This window comes from Heptranchias perlo, chromosome 5, assembly GCF_035084215.1.
Source record: "Heptranchias perlo isolate sHepPer1 chromosome 5, sHepPer1.hap1, whole genome shotgun sequence".
NCBI lineage: Eukaryota > Metazoa > Chordata > Chondrichthyes > Hexanchiformes > Hexanchidae > Heptranchias > Heptranchias perlo.
Window position 1 is genome coordinate 82,805,358 of NC_090329.1, and position 16,334 is coordinate 82,821,691.

General features: G+C 38.9%; 1 protein-coding gene across 1 annotated transcript in view; it reads right to left on the reverse strand.

Annotated features, from left to right (window-relative positions):
- Positions 1–7,245: 7,245 nt before the first annotated feature.
- Positions 7,246–16,334, reverse strand: part of bach2b (BTB and CNC homology 1, basic leucine zipper transcription factor 2b) — a 298,224-nt gene continuing 289,135 nt past the window's right edge. The window contains exons 5-6 of the mRNA XM_067984749.1: positions 13,403–13,609; positions 7,246–8,863 (exon numbers count right to left, since the gene is read on the reverse strand). Of these exons, the coding sequence (XP_067840850.1) occupies positions 8,378–8,863; positions 13,403–13,609 (693 nt within the window). The 3' untranslated portion in view covers positions 7,246–8,377. The remainder of the gene's footprint in view (positions 8,864–13,402; positions 13,610–16,334) is intronic.

Here is a 16,334-nt window from a genome sequence, read left to right on the forward strand (position 1 = left end):
TTTCTTCAGCATGCTGAGCTGTAAGTTTAGTTTTTCAATGTATGTTGTGTCTGTAAAACAGGGATATTTTTTGTATCTCACTGCTTAAAATATTGTACTGCTGCCTTTTCTGATTATTGTTAGTTTTTAAACTGATAAGGAACTAATCAAACAGCCTGTTGTGTTAATTTACTGGTTATGTGTACAAGGTATAGTGGGGGGGGGGGTCTATGGTTTCCATATTAATTCCCTACCCTTAAAAGCATACATCTTTAGTGACAAATGGCAAGTAAAGATCCTGATTTTGCAAAATCCCTTCTAGCAAGTCAGCTATTTGGAACTAACTAGAACAGTCTAAAAACTGAACAGTTAAACTTGATGAGCTGCATCATTGAATAATGTTTGTAAGACCATTGCAGTTGTAAATTTAGCTGGACTCGGTACACAAGCTATAGAATGTGGCTGTAGCAAAGACTGTGGCTGCCATTTCTTCAGAACAGCTGTACCAGCATAATTCTGGGACACTTTAGCTAAATAAATAGATTGTTTTAAAAAAAATGTATATTTGTTTAACTGAGTGTACGTCATTTACTCACGGTTGAAAATAGTGGGTTGGGTCCATGAGAAGACCAACGGCAATTACAATACAATATACTTAACATTCAGAACTTCGATATGCTATGCAATGATATGTCATTTATTTCAACAACAGAAATGATGTCTAGACAAAATCTTTTAACACTAGCAGTTCAACTGAATGAAAACAGTTTTTGCACAATACTGTATTTACACTGAATATGTGATTTTTTTTTACTTCATTCCATTGCAGTTTCGCCAACAATTTTTTTCTTTAACAAAAAGGAAGCGTTTATAGCTATCTGATAGTGACAGTAAAAACACCGCAGAAAACACAGTTACCTGGGATAAAAAGAACTCAGAACTACAAGCTTCAGACCTAGAACGTTGAAATGATGTGCTGAATCTACTTACTACATTTATCCCACACAGAATTTGTGTAAAAAGTATGTAGAAAAAACACCTGATGTTTACAGTCGTTGACCAAGTATGAGAGGTACGGAGCAATATACAGGTAGATATGTGTCACTCGAGAGAATATCTCACAATGCTGAGATGGGGGCTGTCTTACCCCCTCTCCCCTTCTCCATATGCACTATTTCCATCCCATCATGAATATGGCCTCCAGAGTATTCCATGTTACATAAGGCAAGAGTGAAGGTGCACTTGATTCCAATATGATTCTGGAACAAACTGTTCTGTGATACAGTGGGGCTTCCTAAGTAACACATTCTGTTGAACATTTGGTTTTAAATCACTTCACCTATTCTGAAGGTGTATGCATGATTGGATATAAATTCAGCAATTGTGTATTTTTATACATTAAATAATACAGGTATTTAAATTAGCAATGAATTTTATCACACCACATTAAAGATAGGGATGAAATCACCCCTACTCATGAAAAAAGTCATTTAAAAAGTAAACAAATTTACATTGAATTGCAATAGTATAAACAACAATTACAAAACCTTTTGGTGAGATTAATAGGACCTTCTTAATGGATGAAAAATTGCAGCAATGTAACTTGGTAGTGACAGTATTTTAGTTTTGTGATGGAAACAAAGATCTAATGTAACTGTTGCCTTGAAGTGAGAATATGCCAACCTAATGAACAGGGTGGACCTGGTATACATTTATTCCCTTAAGAGCACGTGAATTTTTCCAGTGCAGCACCGCTATCAAATAAAAATCAACAAGCAGCATTTCTAATTATAAAATGACATTTGCTGTAATACTTGTCAAGTTGTAGAAACAAGATTTCCTAAGGTTTTTATTTCCTCCTCCTGTATTACTGTTATTACTGTCTGAATTTACCAGATTTAAATACTGAGCAGGTAAATGGTGCTTGTGTGTGTAGTAATATCTCTGAACATATGATTACCACCTTGTGCTGACTTCCACTTATCTGACGCGGAATTTTAATTCCCTTTGCCTGGCGGAAACTGGGAGAAACTGGAATTAAAATTGTTGCTCGATTCATAACATGCAGTCATTTTAATGCAGGTGTTCTTTAGGTGACTGAGCTGCCCATTTGACTCATGCAGCAGCCTCATGAATTTCTGCAAATTTATCACTTAGGTAGGCCCCTGATACAATCTTAATAGCCTGCTGAGCAGGGCATCTGCCGCTGGCGCCCATTGAGTAAACCTGGCAGGCAAGAAGTGCCCGCTTACTGTAAGGTGTCAAAGTTTTCTTTGTGGGGCCATGAGGAGTAGGAACACTCCATCAGGCCCTACAAGCAAAGTTCAGACTGCTGCTGCCCCACCTGTTAAACCCTCCCAAAATCTGCACCCCCCGCCACCCCCACCCCACCCTGTGACTTATTTGACTGCTGGGCCTCTGAGCCACCTGAACTTCGCGGATCAGAAGTCGGTGGGATATAAATGAGACCGAGCTGGTAAAATAGACCGGGCATCCTGCTGCAGTTCCCGGGTGAGCATCCTGTGTTTCCTGCTGGCTTCCCACCAGGAACTAGAATTTCCACTCTGGAGGTAAATCAAACCGGTTCGAGAGAGCATACAGTAAATGCTGAAATAAAATCAGAAAGTGCTGAAAGCACAAAGCAAGTTGCTCAGCATCTGAAAAAATAAAATGATTCAGATTTCAGCTGTGACCCTTAATCAAGTCAGAATGGGTGAGGCCATTTTACAGGGCTAAAGAGGAAAAACAAACAGGTAGAAGTAAAGAGTTTGAATATGTTAAACTTGTTCTCCTCCACATGCTGACTGAGCTGCAATACCTATTTTTATTTCAGCTAAATGCTGTTTCTGCATGAGGGTATATTTATGTGCATCTAGTTATCACTGCGTGTTGAATTTCAGTGATTTGGAATTTGAATCACACCTGTTCTAGAGACCACATGGTACACTTGGAATCTGACTGTTCTTCACGCAGTATATGTCAACTCAACACAACAACTTGCCTTTATATAGCGCCTTTAACATAGTAAAACGTCCCAAGGCAACAATGAGAACAGGTGATGCTGAGGCACAACTGCCCCATCCGTAGTCTGGAGGAGGCTGAGGAGACTTCTGCACAACAATGGAACTCCTGTGATCACAAGTTGAATCCAGCAAAGGCCTGTGCTAACTTGCTAACCATTTGAGTTTTTCAGTCAGGCATCTGTGCCACCTTTAAACAGATACAAAATGTTGCTAGAAAAGTTCACATTGTGTTTACTTTTCCAGTTATATTTACTGGTTGATGCTCTGAGGGCAAATGTCAAAGATTGACTTTCACAATCAGAACCCCTTTTGTAAGTCAGTTAGTTATAAAGAATTAGAATCGACATCTTTTTATCAATGTCCATTGATTTTTGAACATAAACAATGATTGTTGATGATATCATCAGGGGGTATCGGTTTGGAGAAGTTACTGAGGTTAACTGTGAGGAAGCTGAACTAACGTTGGCAGAGATACAAACTCAAGAGTGATTCAACATGATTTGTACACATAAACCACCCCGAGTACTGCTGACTTTCCCTCTTACCTGCTACTGAGTTCTAAAGTTTGCACTTCCTGGTAATGGCCAAATATCCAAAGTATGACCAATCATTCTGCTGATGTGATTGGGTTAAATTTCAATAATCATCCTGACTGTCTGAAGAGCTGGACTTTAAAACTGGGTCTCAACCAATCACAAGATCAATTTTAAGTGATGTGGTCCAAGCTCCAAAAAGTAGGCAGTGGCTTGGCAGAGGCTGAGAAACAGGCAAGTTTGTGAAGTAAAAAAAAAAGACAGAATTGTGCAAAAAAGGTACAAAAATGAAAGATTAAAAGAAAAATAGTTAGAAATAAAGTTTTTTTTAGAACAGTAATTAATATTACAGCAAAAGATACTCCTAATACTGCAGTAGAATTATTACTGTAGTGTTGGTACCACAGAGTGCTGAGATGAAACCCTAAAAATAACCAGCCCAAAGTACAAAATTCTTGAGAAGCTGCACTTTTACAGCCAATTTAGCTCAATCACATTAACAGGCTGAGTAACATTTCCAAACCAATGTCCTAGATGATGTCCATCAGCATAGACCACTTTTTTTTTGAACAAATGGGACTACATGGCATGAATTTGCAGTTCAGGAGCCATACAAATATTCTGTACACTATTCCAATTTTAATATATGTGCTGCCAAAGTAAACATCACTATCACTCATTGCTTTAGTAAAATGTGAAATGTGTGTGTATATATATATATATATATGAATGAAAATATATACATAATATATATATATATATATATATATATATATACACATACACATTCATACATTTCCATTCATTTTTGTTTCCTTCCCTCTCTTCTCCTCTGGAGGACATTGCTTCTCTGCTGGGATATGGTTCCACAAGAGGTCATCATTCATACGTGAGCCTCAACAGTGAGTGTTGATAGGCTATTGGAACGCACATCCAAGCCTGATCCTATTGTAACCTGACATCCACATAGATACACTAGAGTTGCTGGATAACAATCAGCAGTGGGAACTCTGGTCCATTTTCCTCTCCTTAGCCTTGGAGCAAAAGAAGTTAATTGTAGTTCCCTGGTCAGTGTCCCGGCTAAGATCAAGTGACTAATCACCAATCAGGATTGAAATTGGGACCGTCCTAGTTTATGGTACAACTACTCACTGGATAAACTCGCTGAGCAATTGGTGGAGCCCCCAAATATATATACATATTAAAAACTCAACCACAGGAGACAAAGCAAAACAAAACATTAGTAAGCTTATTCATAATTGTTTGCAACTTTTAAACATTGTTTTGCTGATGAGACTGCTTATTTAAGAAGATGGTGAAATCTAAAATTTCAAAGATTTTTTTAATTCTCAAAAGGAGGATGAAGTGTTGGGACTTGCACTTTTAGTGGGGCAAATTCTCAGAACGCTGAATATAATACTTTGGTCAGTTTATGAAATGTAAAAATCTGGTAGATGTATATTGTCCAATGCAGTTTAAAGAAAACATAGTTTGCTAGACCTTTTAGACAGTAGAAATACAGATATAAAAAAAAGATACAACTTAATTTCAAATTGTTTAAACAGATGCCTACACATCATATATAAAATTAGGTATTTGGCTATGAGTCCTGCTGAAGCTAGTTAACCATTTCTCAAGATAGAAGCCTCATTGTTCTCTTCATTATGTTGACTGCTGTTTTAGGGATGCTGTGTGAACACAGACAGATTGGAGATCCTCACAAGGACAATTTACTAACAAGAACTGTGCTGGACAGATACACAGCAGATATTGCCTCCAAAATGTTACTACATTTAGATGCATGGAAAAGAAAAAAACAATAGTTTTAAACTAATTTTAGGGGGAAATATCATAGGCTAAATGTGGTCTGTTCCAGAATCAATTTGAAATAAAGGAAGGCACCTTTAGATTATGAACAGAAATACCTAATTTGACTTCTATAACTAATCTGTCAACAATATATAACTAAATGAAATGAGGTTGTCTGGGTACTGTGTAATACAAGAACACTCAGGAGATAAATAATGTTTCCTGTTAATCACCTGATAACAGTTTTGTTCGTAACAGGGTTCAGTATAGCAACAAAAAAAAGTACAGATTATATAATCAATTAAGCAAATATGCAAACTGTTTACTGCTAAATTATGGATACTAAGCTTAGCTTTCCTGAAGCACAAAAATGCTGTTTCAGCAATGGTTTGAAATGCATGAGCTTGATCATAGATTGTTATAGTTCACATTTCCTTTTTTTGGAAACTGGAAGTGTTGTCCAGCAGTAGTGACTGCCAAACACACCTAGCTGCATCAGAAAACAAAAGTCATGTGTTCAAATAAAACCTATAATAAGGTGAAAACTGACACTTGCAAATATGTGTCAGGATAAAGGGAAATTTGCTTACTTTCTAGAGAACTAGGTCTTTTTTGTGAATATTTAAATGAAATTAAATACAGTGCGTAGAATTTTCTAAATATGTTTGGCGTTATATTGTAACAGCTGCAACCACTATAGTTTATGGACTAAACAGTAATGGTAGTTACTGGGTACAACTTCTGTTAGAATCAGCCCTGTCTGAACATACAATGCAGATTAAGTTCCACATATTTATTTACAAATTTGACCGTAGTATAATGCATTCGGGAAGTGTCACTTCATAATCAGTCTAACTTATTTCTAATTTTTTCCCCTCCCAGCTTTAAATGCCTGGTGTTCTGCACCTCAGCTACTTCAGACTTTGTACTTGGACAGACTGTTGCTCTCAGTAGCAGGAAAAGGTTGTTTGCACTGCACTCCAATAGTACATTATCAATTCAGGCCAACACAGCACTCTTACAATTGAGGCCAGTTGGAAGAATGCTTTGCTTTTTTTAAACTATGTGCTCGTTAAATTAGCGACTGAGAGAACTGGAAATGGAATGCTTCACCATTTTGCAGTGATGGCACCAATCTCTCCTATAATTCCTTTTACACTTTGTTCACAACTACAGAGGCACACTTTTGTCTATATTATTAAAACAAAACTTGCATTTATATAGTGACTTTCACGACCTCAGGATGTACCAAAATGCTTTACAGCCAATGAAGTACTTTTGAAGTGCATTCACTGTTGTAATATAGGATGGAACAATTTAATTTCCCCTATATTCTTGCACTTTAAGCACTTAAAATGAATCAGCTGAATTAGGGCTAATTAATGTGTAATCTGTTTTCACTGGATTTGATTAACCCAAATAGCAAAGATGAAAGTGTAGAGTTCAAGACAAAAGTGTCACCTGGTCCCTTGAGTTATCATCTTCTAGTACAGTAGGAGCTGTAAATGTAACAAGAGATGGGACTGCCCTGTGTACAGAGAATTTGTGCGCGGAGATTACTGTGCCATAGGATGGCAGCTAACAGGTTGGTACTTGAGTTTTCCCACATTGTGCATACCCAATTACAGCCCAAACGACCGGGGAAGCGGCTATCCTTAATAGAGGGAGGGAAGGAGAATTGAAAGAGAGATTTGGGGTGTGTCGTTCACGCATACTTAGTGACAGAGCAGCAGTGCCAGGACCCAGAAGCAGGTTGCTGTTTGCCCTCTTAGGAAAAGCTTGTTTCTGGGGATATTACAAAAACAAGAAAATACTAATTTGAAAATTATGTAAAAATTAAAAAAAAATACAAATAAATAAAATAAAAAAAATTATAACTCTTTTCAAAAGTTTGTACATACAGTATTTTAGATTCTGTGGCCCATGCAATCATAATCATCAACTTCAGTGTTAAACTCTGAGCAGAGCTTTCTTTAGAAATAATGATAATCTGGGTTTAAAATTAGAGTTAAACATGGAAATATTGGTGAATACAAAATACCAAGAGCCCAATTTACAAAAGTTGGTTTGGTCATTCTGCGGTACTCCCGTTTATGGTAGCTGCTATAGCATGTATTAGCTCTCAGTGTTTGGTAAGGAAGTTACATAGCCTGACGACTTCTCTCTGAATACCTTCTCTTTTATGTTTTTAAACACAAGTGTGCAAATGCACTAGGTAGTAAAGCAAAAAACCCAATGACAGACACAGTGCAAGTGGCAGTTTTGACCATCACTGTTCTACATCAGCAATAATGACAAATCTTCCCTGCTCAAAAGGCACCTTCAAAGCAGTGCCAGAGATGTCTTATAAATTTCATTTACATCAAATACACTTCAAATTGTTCTTTTTGTTTTTTTTTCTTACAAAGTACAAAGTAGGTGATATTGCTCAAGTGTGAAAATCTAACTGTCTAAATTCTTAAAGGTTTCGATCAGATTCTGCAGAAGGCAAAATGGGAATGTTGTAACCAGATTCTTTGTACAATCCAGACGTAGAGTTCCAGTATTCTAATGATTAAAACAGAGGATGCAGGAGTAGGTTTACAGTATATAGATGTCAGATGAAAAACCATCTGAGTTATGTTGAACATTCAGAAGATTTCCTGAGTTGTTGTGTGACATGGGCCACCAAGCTGGCTGAAAGACTATTGAGCTATTTATTGGGTCCTTCAAGGTAGAATGAGATGCTGTCTGACCAATTCCCTTATGAGAATGAAGGCCAAAATCCTAATAACAATAATTAATAATCATAATAAAATAACAGCGTCATCACTGTCAAGTTCCCTGCACAAGCAAGGTATAGCACCATTGTGAGGATAAACCTCAGCTGTTCTGAGGAGTAATACCTGGACCGAGTATTGCTGCAGTTTAAGACTGTTGTAGTGTGCATCAAAGAGAAAAAAACATCAACAGATGAATGTTGCCTGCATCCTGATCAAGTGAACCGCCTGCTTACTTTAAGGAAAACAAAAAAAGGGAAGAACTAAACAGTCACTAGGTGCAATCTTTCCTAGGCTGTTCATCGGTTGTACATTTATCAGTCATTTCCTGGCAGAAATCTACCGTCACAGTTTGGCTGCTTTGTTCGAGTGAGGGCCTCCTTTCAGAACATGTTCCTTGATCGAGTAACCCCTGTAAATTTCCTGACGTGCACACTTCTGCATTGTGGCTAGGTGACCACTGGTCTTGATGATGGGATCCTCCTTGCTCCGAGCAACATTGCATACCATCTCCAGCACACTGTGTCTTCAAGAACTTCTGCTCTAATCCAGCAGGGGGTGAGGTGGTGCTGCCTGTAGCTGCAGGCTGATCCACTGGCCTAAGGACTGGACAATACTTGTGCAATGACTGAATCTGCTCTAGGCTTAACTGGACATCCCCACACACTTCTTGGCAAAGGCATGAGAAATTCTCCCACAGTTCTCCCATACAAGCATTCAGCTGGTTCCTTTCTGTCAGCAACTTTTCTTTTTCACACAGCTGGGAGAAATACAGAAAAATGACAGGTTATGTAATGTAGGCAATAACAGCACTCATGACAGTTCTCTTTAAATAGATTTCATACTATTGCTGCACAATATCTAGTAACGTATTACAAAATGTAATCTGAAAACAAGAAACTGAAGCTAAGGTTTAAACACATTGGTTTGGTGTCTTACAAGGCAGTAACATATTGAGGGAATGGTAAACCAAGGTCCGTATTACTCTTTATAATCCATGCAGGTGGAGTCAGTAAGGGGTGGTTTTAATCTGTTTTTGTAAGTTTTTTTCCTTCAGCCAAGTACCATCTTCTAATTGCTGCCAAATGTATATCTCCATGGTATAGCTTTGAGCATTCCTGTTCTTGCAGCACAGATTTAGAAGATTAAGGGGTGGTTTGATCGAAGTTTTCAAGATATTAAGGGGAACTGATAGGGTAGATAGAGAGAAACTATTTCCACTGGTTGGGGAGTCTAGGACTAGGGGAGATAGCCTAAAAATTAGAGCCAGGACTTTCAGGAGTGATATTAGGAAACACTTCTACACGCAAAGGGTGGTAGAAGTTTGGAACTCTCTTCTGCAAACGGCAGTTGATGCTAGCTGAATTGTTAATTTTAAATCTGGAATTGATAGATTTTTGATAACCAAAGGTATTAGGGGATATGGGGCTAAGGCAGGGATATGCAGTTAGGTGACAGATCAGCCATGATCTCAGTGAATGGCAGAACAGACTCGAGAGGTTAAATGGCCTAATCCTGTTCCTATATTCCACAGGGAGAAAGAGAGAGATTCAGGGAATTATACTGCGAACAGAGTCATCCCTTGTGCTCCGAAACTAGTGTACAGGAATCCTCTAATAGTCCTTTAGCTAAAGGCATTATCTGACATGGCAGTGAGCCATTTGGATCAAGAAGGCCTGAGGTGTGATTCGTGGTTTGTGGTGAGTTAGTTTATCTCAGCAGGACTGGGGTTGGTGTCCCTGAGCTAAAGACGGGAGAAAAATCTGCCAGTGTTCCCTCCCCCGATTGCTGTCCAAAGACTCTTGCTGAAAGTAAACGTCTGCGGACATTGGATCTGGTTAGGATGGCTTAGCTTGGGCAAGATTGCTTGGCTGTGATATCCTCCATTGTCCTATAGCCTGCTCGTGCTTACAATCTAGGTTCACAAATGAAGAATGGCCACTTGCATGAGATAACAGAGCGTAATGGGGTGCTGTAGAACCATACCCCAGCAGCAGTCAGCAACTTAGTGAGATGAAACTGGAGGAAAAAATAATATTAAAAAAAATACACTAGTATATTGCCATTATAGGCAGTGGACTGGTATCAGAATTCAAGGAACTTGGGTAGCTGAACCTTCTAAAAATGTTCCTGAATATTTCTTAGCTGCAACAGTAAGATTAGGATTGAACAGCGTTATAATAAAAGGGTATATTGAATAGAAAAGTTAGGGTCCAGAGGCACAACAGTTGCTAGTTGGAGGAAAACAGCCTGTCAACTCAGCAAGTGCCTGAAGCACTCAGGTGGCCTGTATATGTCTTGCACTTGCTGTTGCCAAACCATGGAGTGGCTATTGCATATTTTAATGATATTCTTATAACATCTTTACAATCCCTATTTTTGCTGCCTTTACATTTCCAGGTCGTTCAGAATTGTGACAGATCTAGGTCAGGAAATTGTCCATTGTTGCCTTCAGTGCCTCTCTGTAATAAGTGCTAGGACCAAACTGCTGCATGCTGCATCTAGTTATATTTCTCAGTGGAACTCACTCAGTGGGGCTAATGTATTTGAAACATTAGTTGAGGCTGAGTTGCAGACCTTTATCGCCAGAATAGATACCTTCAGAGGTGTCTGGCTGGTCAGTAAGTACATTTTAATGTGGTATTTGTTTGCAAATTTAGAGTTACGCCTGACTACTACTCTGATTATCACTCATAATAAAATATAACTATTGACAATATCAACTTATTCAACATGGAAATTATGTTTAATATGTATAATGGTTAATATGCAACTGGATCTTTTTTTATCTGCCACTCAATTGATTTGAGGTTGTTGATTTAATGTGAATGAACTGAACACAAACTATGGTTCACAACCATCAGCTGGGGGTCGATTTTAAGCCTACCTACCTGGCAGAAGCCCAGAGGATGGGCAGTTAAAAACGAGCAGGTCACTCATCTGCTCAGATCACGACCATTTCCAATATTAACCTGAAGGGTTTTGGAGATGGTTAAGGCCCACGCCTAAAGCAGGCGGGAGCCTCATAATCTTCTGCAGATCGGGGTCCCATGACATCAACAGGACCCCAATGGCATTTTAACAGGATCCTGAGCAGAGAAACTGCCGCAGCTTTCCCGCTCGGCAGAAGCAGTTCTGAAGCTTGTCTACAGTTAGAAAAGGCCCTTCAGGTAAGTGTGAAACTTTCGTTTGTGGGGTCAGGAGGAGCAGGAGTTCTCTGGGCCCCACATGGAAAATTGTGGCCTCCCCTGCCCGAGACTCCCACTCCTTCCTGTGAAACTGTCCCGAAAGCCCCCCACCACAGCCACTTACCTGAACGCTGGCAGGAGGCCAAGGGCTGCCTGATCTTCACCTGCCGACAGCCGCACTGTGTCCTCTTCCTGCCTGTTCCGGGGAGGAAGTGGACCGGCGGCATTTAAGTGAGTCCCGGCAGTTACGAGGAGCGGGCAGGAAATTGGACATGAATTTAGATTTGAGGTTAGGATCAGATCAGCCATGATCTTATTAAATGGAGGAGCAGGCTCGAGGGGCCGATTGGCCTACTCCTGCTCCTATTTCTTATGTTCTTATTAAAACAGCATGGCCTCCCGCTGCCTCTGCCAGATGGGAAACTCACTCCAAGTTAAAATCTGCCCCCTTGTGCAATGTTACAGTAAAACTTGGAGTAAATGCCTTGTTTAATTATTTGCAAATATATGGATGAACAGAAACTAAACTTTGTTGCGTCATTGGTGGTATTAAATGGAACAGCAAGGCTCTGTAAGAGGTAAGTGGATGAACATCACTGTTATCCACTTTTGTTTGAAAAAATTAGATTATCTTCAACCATCTCAGTTTATATCATGTCAGGTACTGTTTTTTGTAGGTGGAGAAGAGGGAGATTTTAAATTCTCTAGCTTTTGGATTGCTCTAACCATGTCTCAGCTGCAATTATTTGCAATAGGCCATTGGCTTCCGGCCTTAACAGGGAGAAAATAAATAATGGAATCTAAGCTATTCCTCTTTCCCACCCCCCCCAACCCCCTTTCTGTGATTGCATGATGCAAACATCTCACCAGTGTTGCTGATGTCAGAGATGAAAATAGCATCTTAGCAATGCACTGCAGCAAACAATTTGCTGGCCCCAATCAATCAGCACTGGCATTTGCAGTACACTCTCAAGCTGATGCCTTTGCAGCATGGATTAATGGCACTAGGGAAGGTATGTTGTTGGAAACTAAACCTGACAACAGTATGAAAGGCAACAGAAAGACAAGATTAGAAGCTTCAACCACATAAATAGGTTGAATATTTTAACGTATTGTTTAAAATACAAGCTGATCTCTTGTGACATTGTTTGCGGGTAGTCTGGTTATGATGGTTTGCTGCTAAGGTGGACCTTTAAGGCCACTTTTCAGCTATTCTCTCTGCAACTCCAGAGGTCAATTAGATGCTAATGCTGCTGCAGTGAGGAGTCTTTTTAGATTGGTAGTTGCTTGTAAATTGATGGCTCCTCTTCTTGGGGAGAGGCCAGATTATCAAGGTTGGAAGAAACCAGCAGGAAATGACTGGCTTTCTCTCGCTCTTTTTTAAAGATTATTTTAAGATTTGATACTGTCTATTGAATATGACACCTGAGCCAATCAGGTGCAAGTGTGATATAGACCCTGTGATGTGTGAAGATGGTCTCAAGTGTGAGACTTTAAGGCGCGATGGACAGACGTCATGTGCAAGGTAATCTATCCTATAGTTTATAGTCTGAGTCACAGTCTCATATAATGTTTATTCTACCGCTTTCCATAGCCAAGGAAATCCTGTTTGAGCACAAGATATATCCAATAGCTCACTTTGATTTATAAGGAGGAAGGAATTGTCTCTGGTATCGAATCCATGGAAAATATCGAAGGTAAGAAGTCTAATAATGTAACAGTTGCTCATGGTAAGTTGATGGATGCACTGTTTTAGAAGGACAGGAGCATTATCCAAGATAACACACAATATATTATTATTATTATTAATAAGGTAAATCTGTGTCCTTTTAAGGCCACAAGGACTAATTGTTATAAATGGGCCCTGAGGTCAATTAGAGCTTAATTCATCTTAAGGACATCCTTAGGTCAATTTGAAGTCAATTCTTTCTCTGTAGATTAGTAACTAGATGCAAATCCTGGTTACTTCCCAAGACCAGAGAAATCAATAGGAAGTAACTTTTTTAAAAAAAAAGATTGTTTTACATCTGTAACAGAACGTGAGGCCTGCAGTTAACAGATGCTCACCAAACTTTGATTATAAATGGATAGAAGGTATGCAGTCTACTCACCAACTTTTGAATTTCACATTCCAAGTTCTGAATGCAATCCAGTTTCCTCTTGCGGCAGCGCTGTGCTGCAATCCGATTCTTACTGCGCCGGCGGACATCGTGAATAAATTCTAGTTGCTCTGAGGTTAACTTGTGCATCTTAATCATCATTTGGAAATCATTCCTTGGAAGATCTGTGATTTGATCTATTGGAAAGGGAAGTTTGACCTACAAGACAAGATAAAGTGAATTGGTCGTCAGCAACAACAACTTGCGCCTTTATATAGCGCCTTTAATGTAGTAAAATGTCCCCAGGTGCTTCACAGGAGCGTTATCAAGAACATAGGAACAGGAGAATTTGACTTGTTTTATTAGTAGGGTCTCAATTTAAATATGTACTAATTGAAAAGAAAAATATGTGTGCAATGATCACTACAACAGAACACAGTGGAATGTATTGAATACATTTGGTTTATGTCCTGTAAATGTGGGTTATATCTGCACAGAAAATCTGAAAGATTTGTATACGAACACAAAACACAATTATTGCAAAGTGTATGAACCAGTAAAGTACTTCACAGCAGAGTACAGTAACAATGTTATACTGGATACTTGGCATTTAACAGAGATGACAAATCTCTAGAATCACCTGCAGTGTATTTGCACCCAAAGCCCAATCACTTTGCAACACAATCTTCAACCCGCAGGTGGCACTAACAGAATGAGTCATCATAAATCTTGAACTAGAATAATAATAGGCAGTTAAGCACTTTCATCCGTTCAGCACAGCTCACGTTCTTACATGCTGCATTATCAACAACACTTTCACTGACACTTAGACAGCAGCAACTGGGAAACAGTAGCTCATGATGGGGACAGTTATTTGGGAAAGCTCTACTGTTAAACTACAGAGCAATGAAAATGTGCATCTACCATATAAATATTTTTGCACAATTATTAATCTGCTTATTTTAAATGAGTTAACAATTGTATTAAAATAGGGCAGACAGAAATTTATGAAAGACTGTTAAAAGGTGTGCGGAAAATAGAACATGAAGGAAATTAATGCCGCGAATTGTAGGTGAAACTGTACATCCAGTGACTTTGTGTGGCAATCATTAGTGGCTATTTATACTTGTGGTGCAATTCTCAATAAATCTAGCAAATGACAGATTCTCATGGTAGGGTGAATCCAGTAATGCAACAAGTAAGACATCCGCTAGATTAATGCCACAGTACTGACCCAGTTATTGTCTACCTATTCAAAAGTGGGACATTTGTAAACATGATGCAGAATACTAGTATACTCAGTTAAATATTTAGTACACTGTACCTTCTAATCTATAAAACTCTGTTGGGTTGCACATCAACACACGAATCAACTCACTGCAGTAACAAGCCTCAGTCAATACATTACGTCATATTTGGTACTTAGTGATTTGGCCTCGATTGTTTTTGTACTCAGACAGTGCTATCTGTAGTCCCTCCCTCTTGCTGATTGCTGAACCATGAACATACAATCTCCTTGACAGGATTATTTTACAAGTTGTTAAATCCATTTAAATGCACTATTGAAATAAGAAAATCCTTGCCATAGCCCTGATAAGTGCAAAAAGTCCCAACTTTGATCCTTGCATAGTCAATAATAGTTAGCTTTGCAATGGACAAAGTCAGATTTATACATGAAACATTTCTGTGCACCCTGAGCTGTTACATATATCAATTTCAGCTCCATACATAGTTAGCACTAACCTTGAGTATGACTTAGAAACACTGACAATCCTCAAGACTGACAAAGATCAGCTGAGCAAATTTCACATCAGAACTCTATGCAAAATCCTCTGAACCAAATGGGAAGATTTGCTCCAAGACTCCGCTGTGTTTGTATAGGCCAGTGAATCTCCAATCCGTCACAAGCACCTTAGAAATTTTGGACATCTTTTATGCATCGATGGGCTGCTACCTGCTTGCCAAGCTTTTAATGCAAAATTACAGGCGACAGTCACAAAGTGGTATATATGGAGAAAATTGCTGGAAAAGCAGTTGAACCTCAGAACTAACTCAGCAACAAGTAGTAGCTGCTGGCAGAACAGATGGCAGATATGTTTGGCTGCAATAAATTTACAAACGTCAGCTACCTAAACATTCTTTTTTAAGCACGTATACGTTACCCTGGTAGCCAACTTTACCAATAACTACTCTCTCTCTCTCTCTCTCTCTTCAAGCCTCAACTCCCCAAGCAACTGGTCAGTTCTCAGTCATGTTGATTCTTTAGTTAATCATGTCTCAGGGCAACTTGACTCTAGGGCAAGTGAGTTATTATAGTATAACAAATCTTATGTCTACATGAACTTCCTGTCTAAAAAAACCTTGCAGTCTGTTGTCAACTTTTCCCATTATAAATTTCTATGGTCACATTATAATGGAAACTGCCTTTGTAAACTTGTCACTGTAATTGCACCCAGTGCCAGTGGTGGCTCCCAGCTCCTCAGTCTATACTGCTAAGAAACTTCGAAGCTCCAACCAACTATATGTTTCTGCTTCTCAAATTGTGGTAATTTTTGCTATTTAACTATATTAAATCAAAGTATTATAAAAATTGCTGTCTAATTCTGGAAGAGGGACAGCAACTTTATTGAGAAACCTAAGGGAAGATCCAAGACCAGCAAGTACAGAACACCTCCAAGTTTAAAATAGTAGGACAGAAGGAAAGATAGGTAGAGATTAGGTGACACCAGGCATGGTTTTCAAAAGCTTGTAGATTGCAGGAGGAAGGGAAGTTTGAGGGAGTTAAGAAGTGCCACAATTTTGAGGTAATGGAAAACAATGAGTTAGAAGTTTTAAAGATTTTAACACAGGGAAGATGCAGAAAGAAGGAGCAGAATGTATGATGGTATATTTGGAGGAACATGGGAGGAAAGTTCAGAGAAGCAATGACCATGGTAGTATTGAT